We start from the raw sequence: 19,436 nt of genomic DNA on the forward strand, positions 1-19,436 counted from the left end.
CAAAAGTAACAGTTTGTCTGTTTACATTACTCAAAAATTATATTTGCTGTCCAGAATTCCTTCCAGATGATGGAGTAATCTCAACCTTAAAGGTTTTAGTCCCTCAAGGATTGTATCACTACAATTGACCTGAGTTCTACCTTTATTGAGAATAGGCTAGATTTCAGGCTAAGGTTAATACTGCTGAGACATGAAAGTTGTGCAACTTCCAGTGTGACTTTGCGTTCCAACTTGCTTGCAACTTCTGTGTGACTAGATTAAGGCAATCCTTGTATCTTTTGTGATTTTAACATTGCAGTCTACGGCACAGAAGTGGCACTAAAGATGCAGAAATTACGTGCAGGAACTTCTTTTTGAGTTGCATTGATTCAGAAGGCACCCATTAAATGAATATGTTATGACTTGTCATGCCACTATATGTGTCCTAAGTCGCATCAAGATGATAAGTCCCATCATTGTGAACTGAGGCTCAGCCACAGTTTTTCTGGTAAATTCTCCAGTAACAGGTCAGTGTTTTGGATACCTCTGTCATGTTCATGTAGCTAGCTTCCTGCAGCCTTAAAGGGGACCAGAAATGCACCTTTTTTAAAGTAAAGGCAACAGTAATCCCTGCCTTCACTGTACCACTATCTGGCCTGCTAACAGCTACCCTTAAAGTGGTTCTAAAGGTGCAAGGTTTTTTTATCTTCATGTATTCTATGCATGAAGGTAAAAAACCTTCTGTGTGAACATCCCTCCAATCCAGGGATGTTCTTGACAGCCTCTGCTGTCTCTGCTCTTTCTCCTCATTGGTTGAAACAGCAGTGGGAGCCCATTCAATCACAGTTAGTGAACCAATGAGGAGAGAGTGGGGGGGCAGGGCCGAGCCATGGCTCTATGTGTATTATAGACGCATAGAGCTGCAGCTCAGGGACAAGCATGTAGTGGTACCCCCAGGGCTAACGGCTTTCCCTGGGGACACTGCTTGAGGGAGAGGAGCCAGGAGTGCTGGCGGGGACCCGAAGAGAAGAGAATCTGGGCTGCTCTATGCAAAACCACTGCACAGAGTAGGTAAGAATAGACATGTTTGTTATTTTTTTTTTAAATGAAGCTTTAGTGTCACATCAACATCTATAAACAGAAAAACTCACATGATACTATATCAATCAATTATTTATAATATATCATATATTTAAAGGTTACTCAAGATTTGGTAAAATGTAGACATGCAAACAACAAAGAATTTATTTATACAAGTATCATAAAAGAGTTTTACGATGCAACCATGCTTAGTCTGCCTTCATTTACAAAAATACTATTGTTTTGTTTTTTGTATGTACATGTGTATTTGCACATATAAACAATATTTATGCACTTTTTGATAAAACGCTCTTTTATCCCTGCCCTCCCAGGCAGAACAGTCTTTTTCTGTGTCTGCATCCTGTTGACATTTGACTTATCCACACTAACATTGATTGTAGCAAGAGATACATATGTTGGTTCTTTTGATGTTACTCTTTATTTCTTCACAGACATTAACCAGAAGATATCTTCATTAGGCTGCAGGGTTGTATTTGTACGGTCTTAGCTGAGCTCGAGTGAGGCTGTGTTCCCAGAGATCAAAGGGATACATGAAAGGGTCGTAAGCAGACATTGTCTGTTATCACACATTTGGATCTATGTGACAAATACATCATCAAGTACAGATTTTTATTAAAACGGGCAACAGATATGGAACTGAACCTAATAGGTATCTATGGCAGCAGCTCCTGGAAACAGTCAGTCTTTGAATGGCTGGTTTGACGTGGGGGCTCAGGCTTCACTCTCGGCTCTCCACTGGAGACTCGTATGCTGAAGGCTATAAATCACTCAACAGTTTTTCTCAGAACTATGAAAGAAATAATTCTCTTTTTTTGTAGAGAACCTTTTTATATTAGACAGGAAATGATTGTATTCCACCTACCTGGTGGGTATTTGCATATAAAATTGTGCTTCATGTTGCACCGGTCATCATTCCACTGGTACATGTATGGTCCTCCTATTCCAGGATTAGCAGTCGGCTGGTGGTACATGACCACACACCCTTCACTGCCACATGATGGTTCATCTGCATACCAGTTCCTGTCAAAGCACATAAACAGTTCATTATCCTTGTTTTTAACATTGGACAGACCAATATTCAAAGTGGAATAACCCATACCAGCCAATCAGCAATCATCTGGCATTATGCTGATATCTCTAAATTTACAAAAAGGTGACATCTCATTATTTTTACATAGCACTCCATCTTGTTTTACTGAAAAAAAACTACATATGTATTTTTAACCACTTGGTAACATCAATACACTTTTTTAAGTCACAAGAACAATGCCCATGCAGCAAGAATGTTAACGTAGTAGAAGAGAACTAGGAATGTGCACTTGTGTGCTTTTCTAGTTATCAGAGTGAAAATAACAAATTAGTCTTAGAGTTGTAGTCAAGTTATGCAACACATATTGACCCTATTAAAGTGGCCATAGAAATCTATGCTTCCATGGAATTGGATTTTGAACCTCAAAATGCATACCTAAGATAGAACCCACCCTCAGGAATCAAACTATCCCATTACCTAAATTCACTTTGGTGTAATACTCCAATAAGAGAGTTATTTACTAAAACTGGTGCAGCCCTGCATATAAACCAATCAGCTTCCAGGTTTTATTGTCAAAGATTAATTCAACAAGCTAAAGTTAGAAGCTGATTGGCTACCATGCAGAGCTATACCATTTCCTGAGTGCAGCAGTTTTAGTAAATCTTCCCTCAAAGTGGTTGTAATGCTCAAGGGGTTTTTTTGCCTTCATGCATTCTATGTGCAGCCACCCCTCCCCCCTCAAGCCCCCCTAATACTTACCTGAGCCCCATCGTGATCCAGCAATGTGCACAAAAGCCTGGATTCTCTGGGGCTCTCCCTCGTCATTGGCTGAAACATACATTGGCTCCTGCTGCTTTCAATCACAGCAAGGAAGCTTATAAGAAGAAAGAAGGGGCGGGGTCGAGCCACGGCTCTGTATGTGAATAGACACACAGAACAGTGGCTCTGGAGCAAGCCTGCTTGGGTGCCCCCATAGCAAGCTGCTTGCTGTTGGGGCTCACAGAAGGAGGGAGGGCTTAAGAGTGCCGCCATGGGGCCCAAGAAGAGGAGGATCAGGGGTGCTCTATGCAAAATCAATACACAGAGCAGGTAAGTATAACATGTTTGTTATTTTTAAAAAAGAAATAATCGCCTTTAACCTCTTCACGCCGGCTGTACGCAAATGTGTGGCCTCCTGGAGTCTGGGTCTTGACGCCGATCTCCTGTTTCGATTGGGACCTTTACCGATCATGTGACCGCCGTCATGGTGATTCACGGCAGTCACATGACCTTAAAACCCCACCCCACTTCCTGGCTTCCGAAACCCTTAAAGAGTCGGGAGGTGCTGGTGCCAAGGGGTTAATATTACTTTAAGGCTCCTTTCACACAGCAGGTTCAATCAGGTCTGACTGTCAGTTTTTTTCAGGTGAACCTGATTGGATGGTCCATTTACACCTGCCTACCTCCAGGTCCAATTCGGTCCACTAAAAAAAAAATACAGAAGTGGATCTGTTCTCGTCCATTTCGGTAGATCAGATTGGATCGGAGGGCAGTCAGGTGTAAATGTCAGAGGAGTCCTTTATACCAGGCTACACATAGATCATAGCTGGCCCTGTCCATGTCTGCTCTGCAGATACTGAGCAGACATGGATATTTCATTTGTCTTCTCCACTCAGTGGATCTCCTGCTATTCGGAACAGAGTCTACCCCATTTAAAAGGGGACTATTTTTAATATTTAGCTTAGGCAAACCAATCAAGAGATCATCATATTATAATATTTAAAATATACAAAATTGTTTTTCTGTACAATTTGAAGCTATCACCATGCAGAAGAACAACCATGTTTGCTCATTACATACAAAAGCAGTGTTTCCTGCTTTCCAATACTGCACAATGGTGGTGCTTTACTTTTTCTTCTGACAATACAAGTCTAGGAGTAGGCAGGCTGTTTGGCCGATGTCTTATTTCAAAACCAGTGAAGCAGTTAAGCAGCGCTAGTGTAGTAGCTAATCTAACCTGACACTAGTGACTAATAATCTAATCTACACATTTAATAAAATAACTTAAAAAAAAATGGTTGCGTACCATTGGTGCCAAGGAGTTAAAGTCCACCTTATGCTCCAAAAAGGTGAAAAATAGTTAAGTAGATCTCCACAATCAACTTAAAGAATATGTAAACCCAACATTTCATATTGCTGATGTGTGCCTGCTGTACCATGTACTTGTATGAAAAAGTATCCCGTTTGTGTGAAATCCCTGGTGTTCCGGCCATTCCTCTGCTTTCCTATTAAAAACTGACCACACTAAGCATGAAAGCACAGCATGGTTAGTTCTCTAGCTGTGCTGGGAACTCAGCCTCTTCCATTGTACAGACTTCTGCTGATACACCCCCACTGCACAGCCATTCACTGGGAAGACCAGTCTTCTGCTGTTTACCCTTCCCCAGCTCTCTGAGCCCCTTATGCAACTGAGAACAGATGGTATATGATCACTTAAAAAAAAAAACTGAAAAGAATATCATTAATGGTTTTTATATGTATACACAAATGTTTTCCCTTTCATTTCTATTTTAAACTGTATGGGTTGCTTTACAAGGTGAGTGTTTACATATACTTAATGCAACTCACACATCAATATGTAAGGGCCATTCAGTGCAGTAGTCAGGGCCAACTCTAGAGATGGAGAAGAGGGATGACCTGTGACATCATCAAAGTAATTGGAAGACCCCTGGAAATAAAGTGAATCTATGGCCCAGATTCATTTCTACCTACTCTTTTTAGGCTCCATGCACACTAGCGTTTTACTAGCTATTATCAGCATATATTTTTTCTGCTCCTATAAGATAAATAGTGTTCTCCTATGTGTCCATACAAATTACTTTAGGCTATTAGCTTCAGCGTCTAGGATCAGAAAAAAAATAGTTTTTGTAGAGTTTTTTAGAGCATTTTTCCAGCAGAAAAAAACATTAAATACTCCTAAACACTGCTAAACACTACTAAAACACTCCTAACAGCTTTTTTCTAGCTTCTGAATACTACTAAAATGCTACTAAAAAAAACACTATTACCAGCGTTTATTTTGAGCTTAAAAAAATGCTAGTGCGCATGGAGCCTTAATCTGAATGATTCTGAAGTTTGTAAACCTACTTCACAAAGACCTACATACATTTACTTCCTTGAATTCTGTGACACGTATGCACTAGGTGCTGTGAGTAGGCACTGCTGTGTCGCACATTTTACAGAGCCTGCCTTCTGATCTACAGGAGGTGCTGAGAGGAGGAGTTTCAGGAGGCAGAGCCAGTACAGGAATCACTGTTTGCAGGCAGCAAGATACCATGGGATATGTAGTTCTTAAAAGCTGAAAGTAGTCAACAGAAGCTGCAAAGCATGCAAGGAAACCAAGAAGTTTTGGAATAAGACCAACAGACAGGCAGCACTCACAACATGAAACAAAATTTTTCAAGTAAGCTTATATTGGATTGTCAAAAATAACTATTGTTTGTATCAGGGGCGGACTGACAAATCATGGGGCCCCCGGGCAATAGGAGATCATGGGGCCCCTGTGTCCTTGCCCAAACTTAAAAAAGCCTATGAAAAAGGTACCAGGGGCATCTCATGGGGCCCCCTACTGACCCCGGGCCCTCGGGCAGTGCCCGAGTTTCCAAATGGTCAGTCCTCCCCTGGTTTGTATTGTCATTACAATGCTTTTGTTATAAAATGACAGTGCATGCTGTGACCATAGAACTCCTTTAACCATTTGGTTACATTAGCTTTATGTTCAGTGGAGCTGGGTGGTTTTTTTTAGGTAAATTTAGCTTGTCTTACTGCAACCAGTGTGGCTCTAATCAGTGTGCAAGCCCCTATTCACACTGCATGTGAATTAGAAATTGTGGGACTTCAGTTGAAGTCATGTGATTTCAAAGTCACATGTTAATGTGACTTTGGGTGTGACTTGCAGACATCTGTGCAACTGCATGCACAGATGTCTAAGCAAGTCGCACCCAAAATCAGCAAACGTAGTGCAGGAACTACTTTTCAAAGTAATACAACCAACTAACCCATACATGGACTGAAATTTTTCCGTTCTCTGCTGAACCAACCAACTTTTGATCCAGGTATGGCTGGCTTGAGTTAAAAACAATCTTATCAATGTGTGTTAATGTGTAAAACTCTTTTTTATGTCTATTTTGTTTTATCATCTACATGCATAGGGAACACCTTTTTGATTTTTGTAACTCAATGGTCATCAAAAACAATAGATTCTCTGCAGATGTGATTGATAGACAGAGATCATGTGATCCAGGCTGTTTGATCCAGAACGTAGAATACTGCAGACCAGTAATGTGATTTGGTAACACTGGCATATGACCTGTTAATTTGTACAGTGTGAATTATATTGATAGGTCCACTTGAAAATTCATCGTGAAAATATAAGATTTGTTAACTAGGTTAAAACTTGCAGTATAACATACATCGATTATACAGAAAAATCAATATACACTTTAGAGTAAATTTTATATTGATGTTCATGTTACCATTTAGCAAGCGCATAAAATTAACAATATAATCCTTGAATTTCTTCAGAATTTCTGAGACCAGCTTGATAATAACCTTACAGTAAAATGAAAAATTAAATGTTGTGACATTATACTAAAAATAGAGAGGTGTGTTATGCATTATCTCAGAATGAGTCAACTTAATTGGCTTTTGAGAGTATCCAGAGACATTCATTGAAATTGTTATTCTATTAGCATTTTATAATAAACTGAATTAAGTTATTGCCTTATGCTAAATTCATTTGAAGATTATGGGGATCATTAATAATTATACCTGAACAGTGCAGTGCTACCATCAGCCCACTTGTAAAAGTCTGGACAGGCTCCTGAAGTTGCCATGGATTCCATGTTCCGTGACAGCCCAATCCAAAAGTCCCCGTCTGACTTTCCAGATCCTGAGTTAGTCAGATTTTGCAACATTCTCTCAATCAGTTTTTGTTCAGCTTCACTTTCAATGCTTAAAAGATGGCCTCCTTCTCCACTGCAAACCTGATGAGCATGATGGTAGCCAACTCGTGCAGTTAAGTCTTGAAAGTAAGCAATTTTATAACAAGGATGTTTGTAGTCTGCGTAGCAAATCTTCCGGCCTGTAATAAAAATACACAAATATAAGGATGCAAGAGCTTGGAAAGGATTAAAAGTAATTGCTTTATAATGTCCGTCAAGATGCCGTGAAAATATAAATCCATCAAAGGTTAAAGCTACCAAAATAAATGTTATTTCAATTCTGCATGAACGATAGTTGAATCAGCTAATAGCTTTTGTCAAAGTTTTTGATTTGAGCCGTCACCACCACTGTTGCCATAGAAAAGGGAAGCAAGAACTTACTCCTCTCTAACTTAAAGTAGAAAATTCAGCAGTGGGAACGATATCCCTTATATTGCGTGAATCGGTTAAGCAGAGCGGGGAATTTATAAGCTGCTAATAATGATATGAGGGATATAGCAAAATCACAGAGCAAGTATTATTTCCTTGCAGATGGTAAAGTCACAAGCAAAGATTACAATCACCTATAAAAACGATTTACTAATGGAGCCCTCTAAATGTACTATTTTCTAAGGGAGCCCTGGCTAAATCACTGATCACTAAATACTGGCAAACCAACAAAGACCCTTCAAATAATGAAGAGAAGGAACATGTAAAAAAATTATATTAAATGTAAACATTATAATGGAAATGGAATCCCTGGATTGAACAAGAAACTTGCTTGGTTTTTATCCATGTCCCTTCTTAAGAGATTCACCCGACCTATTCTGTACACTACTCTGTAACATGCTGTACCTACTCCTCCTTCTTACAGTTGTATCCTCTTCAAACTCTCTCTCCTTCACCTCTCTTCTCTACCCCACAACTTTTATATATCACCCTCACTCCTGTCTTCACCTTATTGCTGTACTAATCAACTCCTGCTAATTCTGAACCCACATACTAATCAAACCTCCAGGACACTGGGACCTGTCCCTCCATATAAGTAATACTCCCATATTACCTCTCTCACCCTTCTGCTTCTCCTAACATCTGGAGACATTTCCCCAAATCCTAGGCCGCCATCTTTTTCCCTTGACCAACACAACCGACACACTATCCTCTAACAGCAGCCGCAATCCACACAATCTGGTTACTATTCTTCTTCCTAGAACCAGCCTCCCAATTTCCTGTGCCCTTTGGAATGTAACAAACTCACCTCTGTCCATGGCCATTTTATCACAAACTCCTTTAACCTACTTGTAATTACGGAAACCTGGCTTCATGAATCTGACTTTCTCTATCCTGGTGCCCTCTCCCATGGTGGTCACCTCTGGACTCACTCTCCCAGGCCTAGTGGGCGGAAAGGAGGTGGAGTTGGAATCCTCCTATTTCCTCAAAGGACTTTTAAGGTCCTTCATTCACCTCCCTCTCTGTCCCTCCCCTCATTTGAAGTTCGCTGTATTCATCTATTCTCTCCAGGTTCCTTAAGAATTGCTGTGATCTATCTGCCTCCTGTATGGGTATCAAGGTTCCTTGATAACTTCTCTGTCTGGCTGCCTTTCTTTATTCCTTCTGAAATTCCCATAATCATTCTTGGTTACTTCAACATCCCTGTTGATCTTAACACTACTGCTACTTCTAAACTTCTGAGCCTAACCACTTCTTTTGACCTAAAACAATGGACACATGCTTCTACTCACTCTAATAGTAACTGCCTCAACCGTATATTCTCCTACCTATGCACTCCTTGCAACCTCACCAACTTTCCCTTTCCTCTCTGATCACTCCCTATTAGCTTCACTTTCTCCTTGGCTTCCTCCTCGTCTTTCAACTACCAAACAGTTACCCATAGAGACCTTTGCTATCTTAACCCTTCTCTTCTTTTTTCATCAACAGATTGTCTCGATGACAAAATCTCAGCCCTGTCCTGCCCCAGCCTGGCCACTTCTGTCTACAACAGTTCACTGTCATCCACCGTGGACACATTGGCCCCCCTCACTACACATAGAATTAGGCCCCGACCGCTGCAGCCCTGGCAAATAGACAATACCAGATGCCTCAAAAAACAAAGCCGTGCTCTTGAGCATTTATAGGTTTAGACTAAGACCCAGCAAGACTTCGACCAATATAAATTTGCCCTTCAAAAATACAACTCCTGTCTCCACACTGCCAAACAAGCAATCCCCGTCAACTCTTTTCTACCTTTAACTCTCTACTTTGTCCTTCTTTACCTCCACCCACTAACTCACTCACTGCCCAGGAGATAGTTAATCACTTCAAAAATAAGATTAATACAATTGGTGATGAGCTCTCCACTGTACAGACATCTCTCTCACCCTACACTCCTTGTCCACCTGCACGATCTATGGTTCTCTTGTTTAACCCAAAGGTTTATAGAGGAAGTTGGTAAACATTTTTCTAAAGCCTACTTAACCACCTGTCCCCTGGACCCTGTTCTCTCGCAAATACTACAATCACTCTCTGGTTCTATTCTTCACTCTTTAACTCATATCTTCAATCTCTCCCCTTCTACTGGCATCTTCCCCAACTCTCTAAAACATGTGCTAGTCACATCCATATTTAAAAAGGCCTCACTGGACCCCACCAATCTTAGCAACCTAAGACCCATCTTCTTACTCTCTTTTTCCACCAAACCCCTTGAAAGTCTAGTCTACAACCGGCTCAGCTGCCACCTTATTGGGAAAAACCTTCTTGATCCCCTTCAGTCTGGATTTCACCCACAACACTCCACAGAAACTGCTCTCCAAAAAATCACAAATGACTTGCTAACCACTAAAACCAATGGTCACTATTCCGTACTCTTACTCTTCGACCTCTCCACTGCTTTTGACACAGTTGACCACCCACTCCTCCTCAAAAAACTCTATTTACTTGGTCTCCATGACTGTACTCTCCGTTGGTTTGAATCTTACCTATCTCACCGCACCTTCACTGTCACTTACAACTCTACTTCCTCCTGCCCTACTCCTCTTACTGTCAGAGTCCCCCAAGGTTCTGTCCTTGGACCTCTCCTATTCTCGATCTACACTTTTTACTTGGGTCAACTGATAGCTTCTAGAGATGAGCGAATTATTCAAAAATTCGATTCGGCTGATTCGCCGAATTTGCAGAATAAATTCGATTCGATGCGAATTTATTCGCTGCGAATTTAACTTATTAAAAGGGTTTCTAGGCTTCAGAGAGCCTTTATATTAGTGCAGAACACTGTACCTTTAATTTAAATGCCCTTGGAGTCTGCTGGGGAAGAGAAATAATACTGTCAGTCAGTATGACATGCAGATGAGTGCCGTCGATCTTAGAATCACCGCACACTTCACTCATTTGGGCAGTCACGGGGCACGACGAAGAAGATGAAGAAGAAGATGAAGAAGAAGAAGAAGATGATGAAGAAGAAGATGAAGAAGAAGATGATGAAGAAGAAGATGAAGATGAAGAAGAAGATGAAGATGAAGAAGAAGATGAAGATGAAGAAGAAGATGATGAAGAAGAAGAAGATGATGAAGAAGAAGAAGATGATGATGAAGAAGAAGATGATGATGAAGAAGAAGATGATGAAGAAGAAGATGATGAAGAAGAAGATGATGAAGAAGAAGATGAAGAAGAAGAAGATGAAGAAGAAGATGATGAAGATGAAGATGAAGAAGAAGAAGAAGAAGAAGATGAAGATGAAGAAGAAGAAGAAGAAGAAGAAGAAGGAAAATAAGAAGAAGAAGAAGGAAAATAATAATAAGAAGAAGGAAAATAAGAAGAAGAAGAAGGAAAATAAGAAGAAGAAGAAGGAAAATAAGAAGAAGGAAAATAAGAAGAAGAAGAAGGAAAATAAGAAGAAGAAGAAGAAGGAAAATAAGAAGAAGAAGAAGAAGAAGAAGAAGGAAAATAAGAAGAAGAAGAAGAAGAAGAAGGAAAATAAGAAGAAGAAGAAGAAGAAGAAGAAGGAAAATAAGAAGAAGAAGAAGAAGAAGAAGGGAAATAAGAAGAAGAAGAAGAAGAAGAAGAAGGAAAATAAGAAGAAGAAGAAGAAGGAAAATAAGAAGAAGAAGGAAAATAAGAAGAAGAAGAAGGAAAATAAGAAGAAGGAAAATAAGAAGAAGAAGAAGAAGAAGAAGAAGAAGGAAAATAAGAAGAAGAAGAAGGAAAATAAGAAGAAGAAGAAGAAGGAAACTAAGAAGAAGAAGAAGAAGAAGAAGGAAAATAAGAAGAAGAAGAAGAAGGAAAATAATAAGAAGAAGAAGAAGAAGAAGGAAAATAAGAAGAAGAAGGAAAATAAGAAGAAGAAGAAGAAGAAGAAGGAAAATAAGAAGAAGAAGAAGAAGAAGAAGAAGAAGAAGAAGGAAAATAAGAAGAAGAAGGAAAATAAGAAGAAGAAGAAGAAGAAGGAAAATAAGAAGAAGAAGAAGAAGGAAAATAAGAAGAAGAAGAAGAATGAAAAGAAGAAGGAGAAGAAGAAGAAGGAGAAGAAGAATGAAAAGATGAAGGAGAAGAAGAATGAAAAGAAGAAGGAGAAGAAGAAGGAGAAGAAGAATGAAAAGAAGAAGGAGAATGAAAAGATGAAGGAGAAGAAGAAGGAGAAGAAGAAGGAAAAGAAGAAGAGGAAGTAGAAGAAGAAGGAAAATAAGAAGAAGAAGAATGAAAATAAGAAGAAGAAGAATGAAAAGAAGAAGGAGAAGAAGAAGAAGGAGAAGAAGAAGGAGAAGAATGAAAAGAAGAAGGAGAAGAAGAATGAAAAGAAGAAGGAGAAGAAGAAGGAGAAGAAGAATGAAAAGAAGAAGGAGAAGAAGAATGAGAAGAAGAAGGAGAAGAAGAATGAAAAGAAGAAGGAGAAGGAGAATGAAAAGAAGAAGGAGAAGAAGAAGGAGAAGAAGAATGAAAATAAGAAGAAGAAGAAGAAGAAGAAGAATGAAAATAAGAAGAAGAAGAAGAATGAAAATAAGAAGAAGAAGAAGAATGAAAATAAGAAGAATTACAGTACAGCAAAAAGTGTATCTGCAGAGAGCTCCGCTATTTCTGACAGTTCTCTGACAGTTCCTTCACATTTACAGCGGTTGAAACATTGTATCTATTTGTTTCCGAATAAAAACATCTGTATCCTAAATGGAAACAAATAGATACAATGTTTCAACCGCTGTAAATGTGAAGGAACTGTCAGAGAACTGTCAGAAATAGCGGAGCTCTCTGCAGGGACACTTTTTGCCGGCTGTAGAAGGGATGAAAATCGGCCGATCGGGAAAAATTTGATTCGTGCATCCGAAGTTTGCTAATTTTCGGATTCGGTGCGAATCAAATTTTTCCTAATATTCGAAACGAATTCCACTTCGCCAAGTTCGATTCGCTCATCTCTAATAGCTTCCCATGGTTTCCAATACCATTTCTATGCTGATGACACACAAATCTCGCTCTCTACTCCTCAGCTCACCTAAATCAGTTTCCTCACGTATTACAGATTTACTAGCAGACATATAAGACTGGATGTCACACCACTTCCTAAAACTCAATCTATCCAAAACTGAGCTCATAATATTTCCTCCCCCACATACCTCTTCCCCTGATTTCTCGGTCAGGATCAATAGCACCACTATCAACCCATCCCTGCATGCCAGGGTGCTAGGGATAACCCTGGTTTCTGAACTATCCTTTCAGTCCCACATCCAGTCCCTGTCCAAATCATGCTGCCTCAACCTCCATAACATCTCCAAAATATGCCATTTTTAACCAATGATACCACAAAGCTCCTAATTCACTCAATGATTATATCTCACCTCAACTATTGCAACTCCCTCCTCATTCGCTTACCTTTACATAGGCTATCCTCCCTCCAGTCCATCATTAATACTGCTGCGAGGCTCATCCACCTTACCAACCATTCAGTGTCTGCTACCCCTCTCTGACAATCCCTCCACTGGCTTCCACTCATACAACAAATAAAACTAAAAATACTGACAACAACTTACAAAGCCATCCACAACTCTGTCCCAAGCTGCATCACCAACCTAGTCTCGAAATATCAACCAAACCGCTCTCTTCGATCCTCCCAAGACCTTCTGCTCTGTAGTTTCCATGTCACCTCCTCCCATGCTCACCTCCAGGACTTCTCCTGAGCTTCTCCCATCCCTGAAAACATTTCACTTTAAAGAAACCTATCCTGCTTCTAATTAGTAAACTACCTTTTATATCCTCCATCAGCTCATCCCCCACAGCTATTACCTTTTGTATCACTCAATCCTTCCTCCTAGATTGTAAGCTTCAACAAGCAGGGTCCTCTGTTTCCTCTTGTACCAAATTGTATTGTAACTGTAATGTCTACCTTCACTTAGTAAAGCGCTTGCGCAAACTGTTGGCGCTATATAAATCCTGTATAATATTAATAACAACAATATTCCAGAAACCCTATTCTATTCAGAGACAGAAAGTGATGTAATCCAAAATTTTGTGTCACTGGAAAAGGCGGAACCTAATAGAGACACTATCCAATAGAACAAATGTCAAAGAGGGGAATTCCACTTAATTTGTAGAGATTTCCTTCTCTCACTTTCTAATTCCTGTCCAAGACAGGAAGTATGTTTAGTTCCACATTAAGCAGAACTAAACCCATTGATTTAACTGATTCCTAAAACAGTTACATTCAAGGCATGCTGTAAATGATACGTCTTACAGTTGCTTTTTGCTCTCAACTAAACTATTAAGCCATTAAATGGCTGGTGTCATAACTCATGATCACATTTGCAGCACCATGGCCAATACAGATCCAACAGAAGCTGTAAAGGATGGGAGAGTTTAATTTCACTTTAATACACTGTAAAAGTACTATTTTCATATTCTATATAGATATATGCATTAATAGGCACACAAATACACTTGCTTATAGACGAATATGAAAGAAACAACCACGGAAAGCAGTTTTTAGATAATTATGGTCCATAAAAGCATAGATTCTTAGATCCTTAGACCCCTTTCACACAGGCAGATCAATCGGGTCTGCCCGTCCGTTTTTCAGGCGAACCTGATCGAACTATCCATTGCCCACTATTGAGCTGCTGATGTAAACAGACATGTGTCTATTTACACTTGCCTGCATCCGATCCACTAAAAACACATGGATGGGGATCCATTCCCCATTCATCTAGAGTATTGGAATACAGTCAGATGTAAATGGACAGGCGGTCTGTTTACATCCAACCACCCATAGAAGAAAGAAGGCTGTATCCGTTCAGGACAAGCAGAGCTGACATAGACTTGTCGTCTGCCCGCTCAGTGGGGATCAGCGAACAAACCCTCTGCTGACCAAGCTGATCTGCTGGCGGAGCCCGCTTGTGTAAAAGAAGCTTTAGAGAAAACTTGGGGACAACATGCTGCATCAAGAAGACCAGACAAGGGTACAAGAACTAGTTAATGATTTGTAGACATGTGCACGACGTAAAATTTTGTTTAGTTTCATATTCATTCATTAAATAAATTATATTGTTTCACTGTATTCGTTATGTTAGAATGGTTAGTTTTCGGAATTCGATTCATATGTACAGATTCATTTCATGTATTTATGTATGTTCCAAATCGATTCGTAATTTCGGAAGTTATTTTGGAAGATTGCCTATATTCATTTTAACGTGTTTTCTATGCGAGATATGAAGTCATCCCTGCTAGTCCAACTCACAAAGAGAAATATAATGAGCTGATTGGACGATATTTTGACTGCACTGATTAAAGTAACAAATGGAATGAAATTAATTTCAGTTTATTTTGTTATGTTATGATTCAGAGATTCTGTTGAATCCACCTCCATCCAACCCAAACATAATAAGTAGGAATCACCATCTTATTTCACTTTTATACCTGTATAATTGTATTTTTTGCAATATGTTTCCATTTCATATATATTATTTCAGATGATTCAAACATTAACAAAAGGCCAAACTATTTGTCATCCAATTGAAACAAATGAATTTGTTGTTTCATTATAATTTATTTTGGATTTGTTGAAATTTCTTAGTGTTGTGATTTAGAAATTCAGATACATCCGAATCTCTGGATAACAATAATTTCATTGGATTTGTAACAAAACAAATTTTACATGTCTAATGATCTGCACATTTATATAAACTAAAATACAATATGATACTTAAAATCTTGGAAACTGTAATCCTCTTGGAGACACATAGCAATGGCAGCTTGAAAATCTATAGCCCACAGTGCAAGACTAATAGACCCTGGTACGGCACCATGCTCAGGGGAACTGTCATATTCAGCGTTTGGGCCATATACCAACCTCAAGGAAAAAGTTGCACGTAGTGGCAATGGATGGACGGCTATGCATTTCTAAGGTAACCTCCTTCTTTATCAGGCCTACCTGGACTCAGTATCAGGACAATTTATGCATCGGGATGTGCTGTGTGCTCACATACGTACAGTATATGGTATGGAACTGTCCAAACTTCTTGACCAGCTTTGTGTTTCCCCCTAGCCATATAGCACATCCTGATATTGCACTTCTTGAGACCTTTAATCTACACTACAGCTGACCAATACAATCTGGTCTAGGAATCACCCCAGCCTATAATTTGACAATGAAGTATCAGCTGCACACTAATAGTATGAAACAAAGAACAAAAAAGTGAGCGCTTCAAAATGGACAAGCAGCTGAAACACACAGGACAACCAAAAATCCCCACATGAATATAAAATATAAAGTGCAGCGCTATAATTGTGACATAAATTAAGAGAAAGGGATATGGATAAAAATAAAGTAAAAAAATGGATCAAAATAAAAGAAAATAAGTCCCAATGTAGAAAAGTCCCAGTAAAGGTGACTTCAGGCGGCCGTACACACTGACCACAGGTGCATGCAATATGGCAGAGATGGAGTTCAGGACGTAGTCATCATGGACACAAGAAGGGTAGATGCAATCCCTGGATCAGTGAAGATCCTCAGACCAAAGCAGCACAGGATCCACTAGACAGCAAGGAAGAAATCACAGCTCCACCTGAGAAAACCACCACTCCTCCACTGCACATCAACGATATCTAGGAGGAGATAAATAGTTGAGATTACTGCCGTCATATCACTGTGTTGTGACCTTTGGTGCTCCTCAGACCTTGGAGGCTTGCATTTAATGTGACGCCACGTCTGCTCCACCCTAAACTCATCTCCAGCAGGTAGGTTGTGGCAGTGCCATTAACTCTTTCCCAGCCGATCCAATGCAGCCCTGAGTTTTCCTGGAAAAACTTTCCAGGAAAACTCAGGGCTGCATTGGATCGGCTGGGAAAGAGTTAATGGCACTGCCACAACCTACCTGCTGGAGATGAGTTTAGGGTGGAGCAGACGTGGCGTCACATTAAATGCAAGCCTCCAAGGTCTGAGGAGCACCAAAGGTCACAACACAGTGATATGACGGCAGTAATCTCAACTATTTATCTCCTCCTAGATATCGTTGATGTGCAGTGGAGGAGTGGTGGTTTTCTCAGGTGGAGCTGTGATTTCTTCCTTGCTGTCTAGTGGATCCTGTGCTGCTTTGGTCTGAGGATCTTCACTGATCCAGGGATTGCATCTACCCTTCTTGTGTCCATGATGACTACGTCCTGAACTCCATCTCTGCCATATTGCATGCACCTGTGGTCAGTGTGTACGGCCGCCTGAAGTCACCTTTACTGGGACTTTTCTACATTGGGACTTATTTTCTTTTATTTTGATCCATTTTTTTACTTTATTTTTATCCATATCCCTTTCTCTTAATTTATGTCACAATTATAGCGCTGCACTTTATATTTTATACACTAATAGTATCATCACTCTACTCTTCTTGTAGGATGCTTTTAGAGTTAAATATGCAGCAGTTTGCTGAACATTGGCAGTATATACTGTCTGGCTGCACAGATATGTCCGGTGGACTAGTAGGCTCAGCAAGCATTCTACATAAGGAAAAATTCCTTTGCCCTTTCCCCCTCTTTTTCGTTGTGTAAATTAGTAAATTAGCCTATTAGTCCACTGGGCATATTTCTGACTCCAAAAGACCATGTCATTTTTGCAGCCAAGCAGTAGAGAGCAAAGTAATGATCTTTTAAGCGTGCAGCTAATACTTCATTATCCAATCATAGGCTGGAGTGAGTCCTAGACCAGATTGTATTGGTCAGCTGTAGTGTACAGCAAGGTCTCAAAACGTGCAACACCAGGCTGTGCTATAATGCTAGGGGGCCGAAATGCTGAAAAGGTGGGCAATACATGTACCATATAAGTGTTTTACCTGTGTATTCAGCTGTTTACCTACAGTTCATCTGTCAAAATGTCTTTACTGCAGTACATTTAAAAATGACCAAGTGGTTGACACTAAAGCTGGGTGCACACAATAAGAAAATCAGAAGAAAAATTCCATATGAGGAATGATTGTTCGATTTTTGTATAGTGTGTGCACAACTTTTAACATCTGATTCAGAGTTTCCAAATAAAAATTTCTAAAGGGACAAACGCCAAAGTTTTCTTGTACTTGAATAGAACTATCAATTTTCTAATAATATGTACTGTTTTTGTATAATAAAAATTGGATACGAAAGGCTGGGCATGATCAGAAACATCAAACAATAATAAATAATCTATGCTACAACATTTCTATGTCAAACAAAAAAAAAACCTTTGTTGTTCAAGATTTTTTGAACAATTACTATCAACCTCAGGTTCAGCTTGCTGTGAAACATTAAAGAAAACCAATAATACAAATAGTAAAGGCTTGTTTGATGCTACACCCCAAATGCAATAAAGGAAGGAGGAGATAGCTGAACTCACTTATAAATTGTACTCTTACTCAAATTAAATAGTTAAACAAAAATGTGATGCACTAACGCCTCAAAATGTGATAACATAAACTTTAAAAACATAAACTTTTAAAAACATAAACTTTAAAAACATAAACTTTAAAAGTGCAAAACGGGAGGTTTTGTCAGTCCACTCCAACATATGTTGTGCTGTCATCCAACAATATCCAACGTGATTGCATTGTAGCCCCACTCCCTGCTCACCTTGAAGCTTTATGTATAAATTATAATAGGCCAAATGCGATTTTAGAAGGACTGTGTAGCCTCCAAATTTCTAATTCATGTAGAGCTCCTTTCACATGCTATATCTTCATTGGACTTTTAGCTCCAAACCCGTGCAGAAAAACTAAAAATATATACCGTAGCGCAGCACCGCTTTCAAAAATTTTTAAATTTTATACACTCAGATATGCACTCACATTAAATGAAAGAAAATGTGCTCCAAAATGCAGTAATCAAATGGTCGCATTTCTCCACCGTGCAGGCTAAACCGTAGTGTTTCTCATCACCAAATAGGTGCACCATACACTTACCTTCTCCCTTGACCTATCAGGTAGGTCATAAACACTTAGGGATACTGAACGACTTCTGCTGGTCCACTGCTAGCCTTTAGTGGCTATTTTCTTGACTCTGGTCCTTTAAGGCAATGGACTCCAGGATATCCAATGGGATTATGTGGTATATGATCAGGAGGGAAAAGAACAGATCATAGTACAACCCCATAAAACATACACCACTTTATTCAAGTAAAAGTAAATTCACAAGGATAATAAAACAGCTAGCATGAACATAGCCATCAACCAAAATGGTTCCTCACGTTGCTCATGCCAATTTGCACAGTACCGGGAGTGAGGTCACCAGGCTCTGCCCGATGCGGTGCGTCACTGATCATGTGACTTCTTCAGGGTAAAACGGATTATCGTTCGCCTGATTTTCTTAAAGTATGTACCTAACTTTATTTTTCCTATTTATAAATGGCAGTGTAGAAATCCCTGCAGGACAGCCAGCACTTCTGTTAATAGTTGTGAACCTAGCCCTCATTGGATAACTCAGTTCACAGACATGATATAGTGAGCCAATCTAAGTGGCTCTGTACTATGTGATCTCTGTGATGACCAATCTTTGATGAGCAAAAAAGACTGGAGGTACTTCTCGTGGCAAATAATCACTTTTTATTTTACATTTATCCACTGCAAGCTACAGAATAAAAACAAATAATTGGTTGTCATTATGGACAATTACTCTATATTTATTCTCTTGTTTTAATAAGTAAACCCGCAGTGTTCCACCACACCAAAGTTACAATATAAAAACAATATTGGCAGTACCTTTCTGAGAGAAAACACAATATCCACTGCACCTTTGATGACATCTTTAATCTGTAGAAAGCCCACTAGTGTACTCATCTCCAGTACATAAAATATTTCTTATATCTATATAATTCTTTGAAATTTGATGTAAATGTGACATACATAATTCATGGGATGCTGTTTTGCTAGATGCTG

The 19,436-nt window shown here is 39.4% G+C and overlaps 1 protein-coding gene across 2 annotated transcripts in view; it reads right to left on the reverse strand.

Annotated features, from left to right (window-relative positions):
• CHODL (chondrolectin) overlaps positions 1–19,436 on the reverse strand; it is a 120,457-nt gene that overhangs the window by 19,501 nt on the left and 81,520 nt on the right. For both annotated transcript variants that reach the window (XM_089657377.1, XM_089657376.1), the window contains exons 2-3: positions 6,920–7,232; positions 1,943–2,100 (exon numbers count right to left, since the gene is read on the reverse strand). In XM_089657377.1, the coding sequence (XP_089513503.1) occupies positions 1,943–2,100; positions 6,920–7,232 (471 nt within the window). The remainder of the gene's footprint in view (positions 1–1,942; positions 2,101–6,919; positions 7,233–19,436) is intronic.

Source organism: Staurois parvus, unplaced genomic scaffold (assembly GCF_062004578.1).
Source record: "Staurois parvus isolate SC_StPar_1 unplaced genomic scaffold, SC_StPar_1.0 ptg000988l, whole genome shotgun sequence".
Taxonomy (NCBI): Eukaryota; Metazoa; Chordata; class Amphibia; order Anura; family Ranidae; genus Staurois; species Staurois parvus.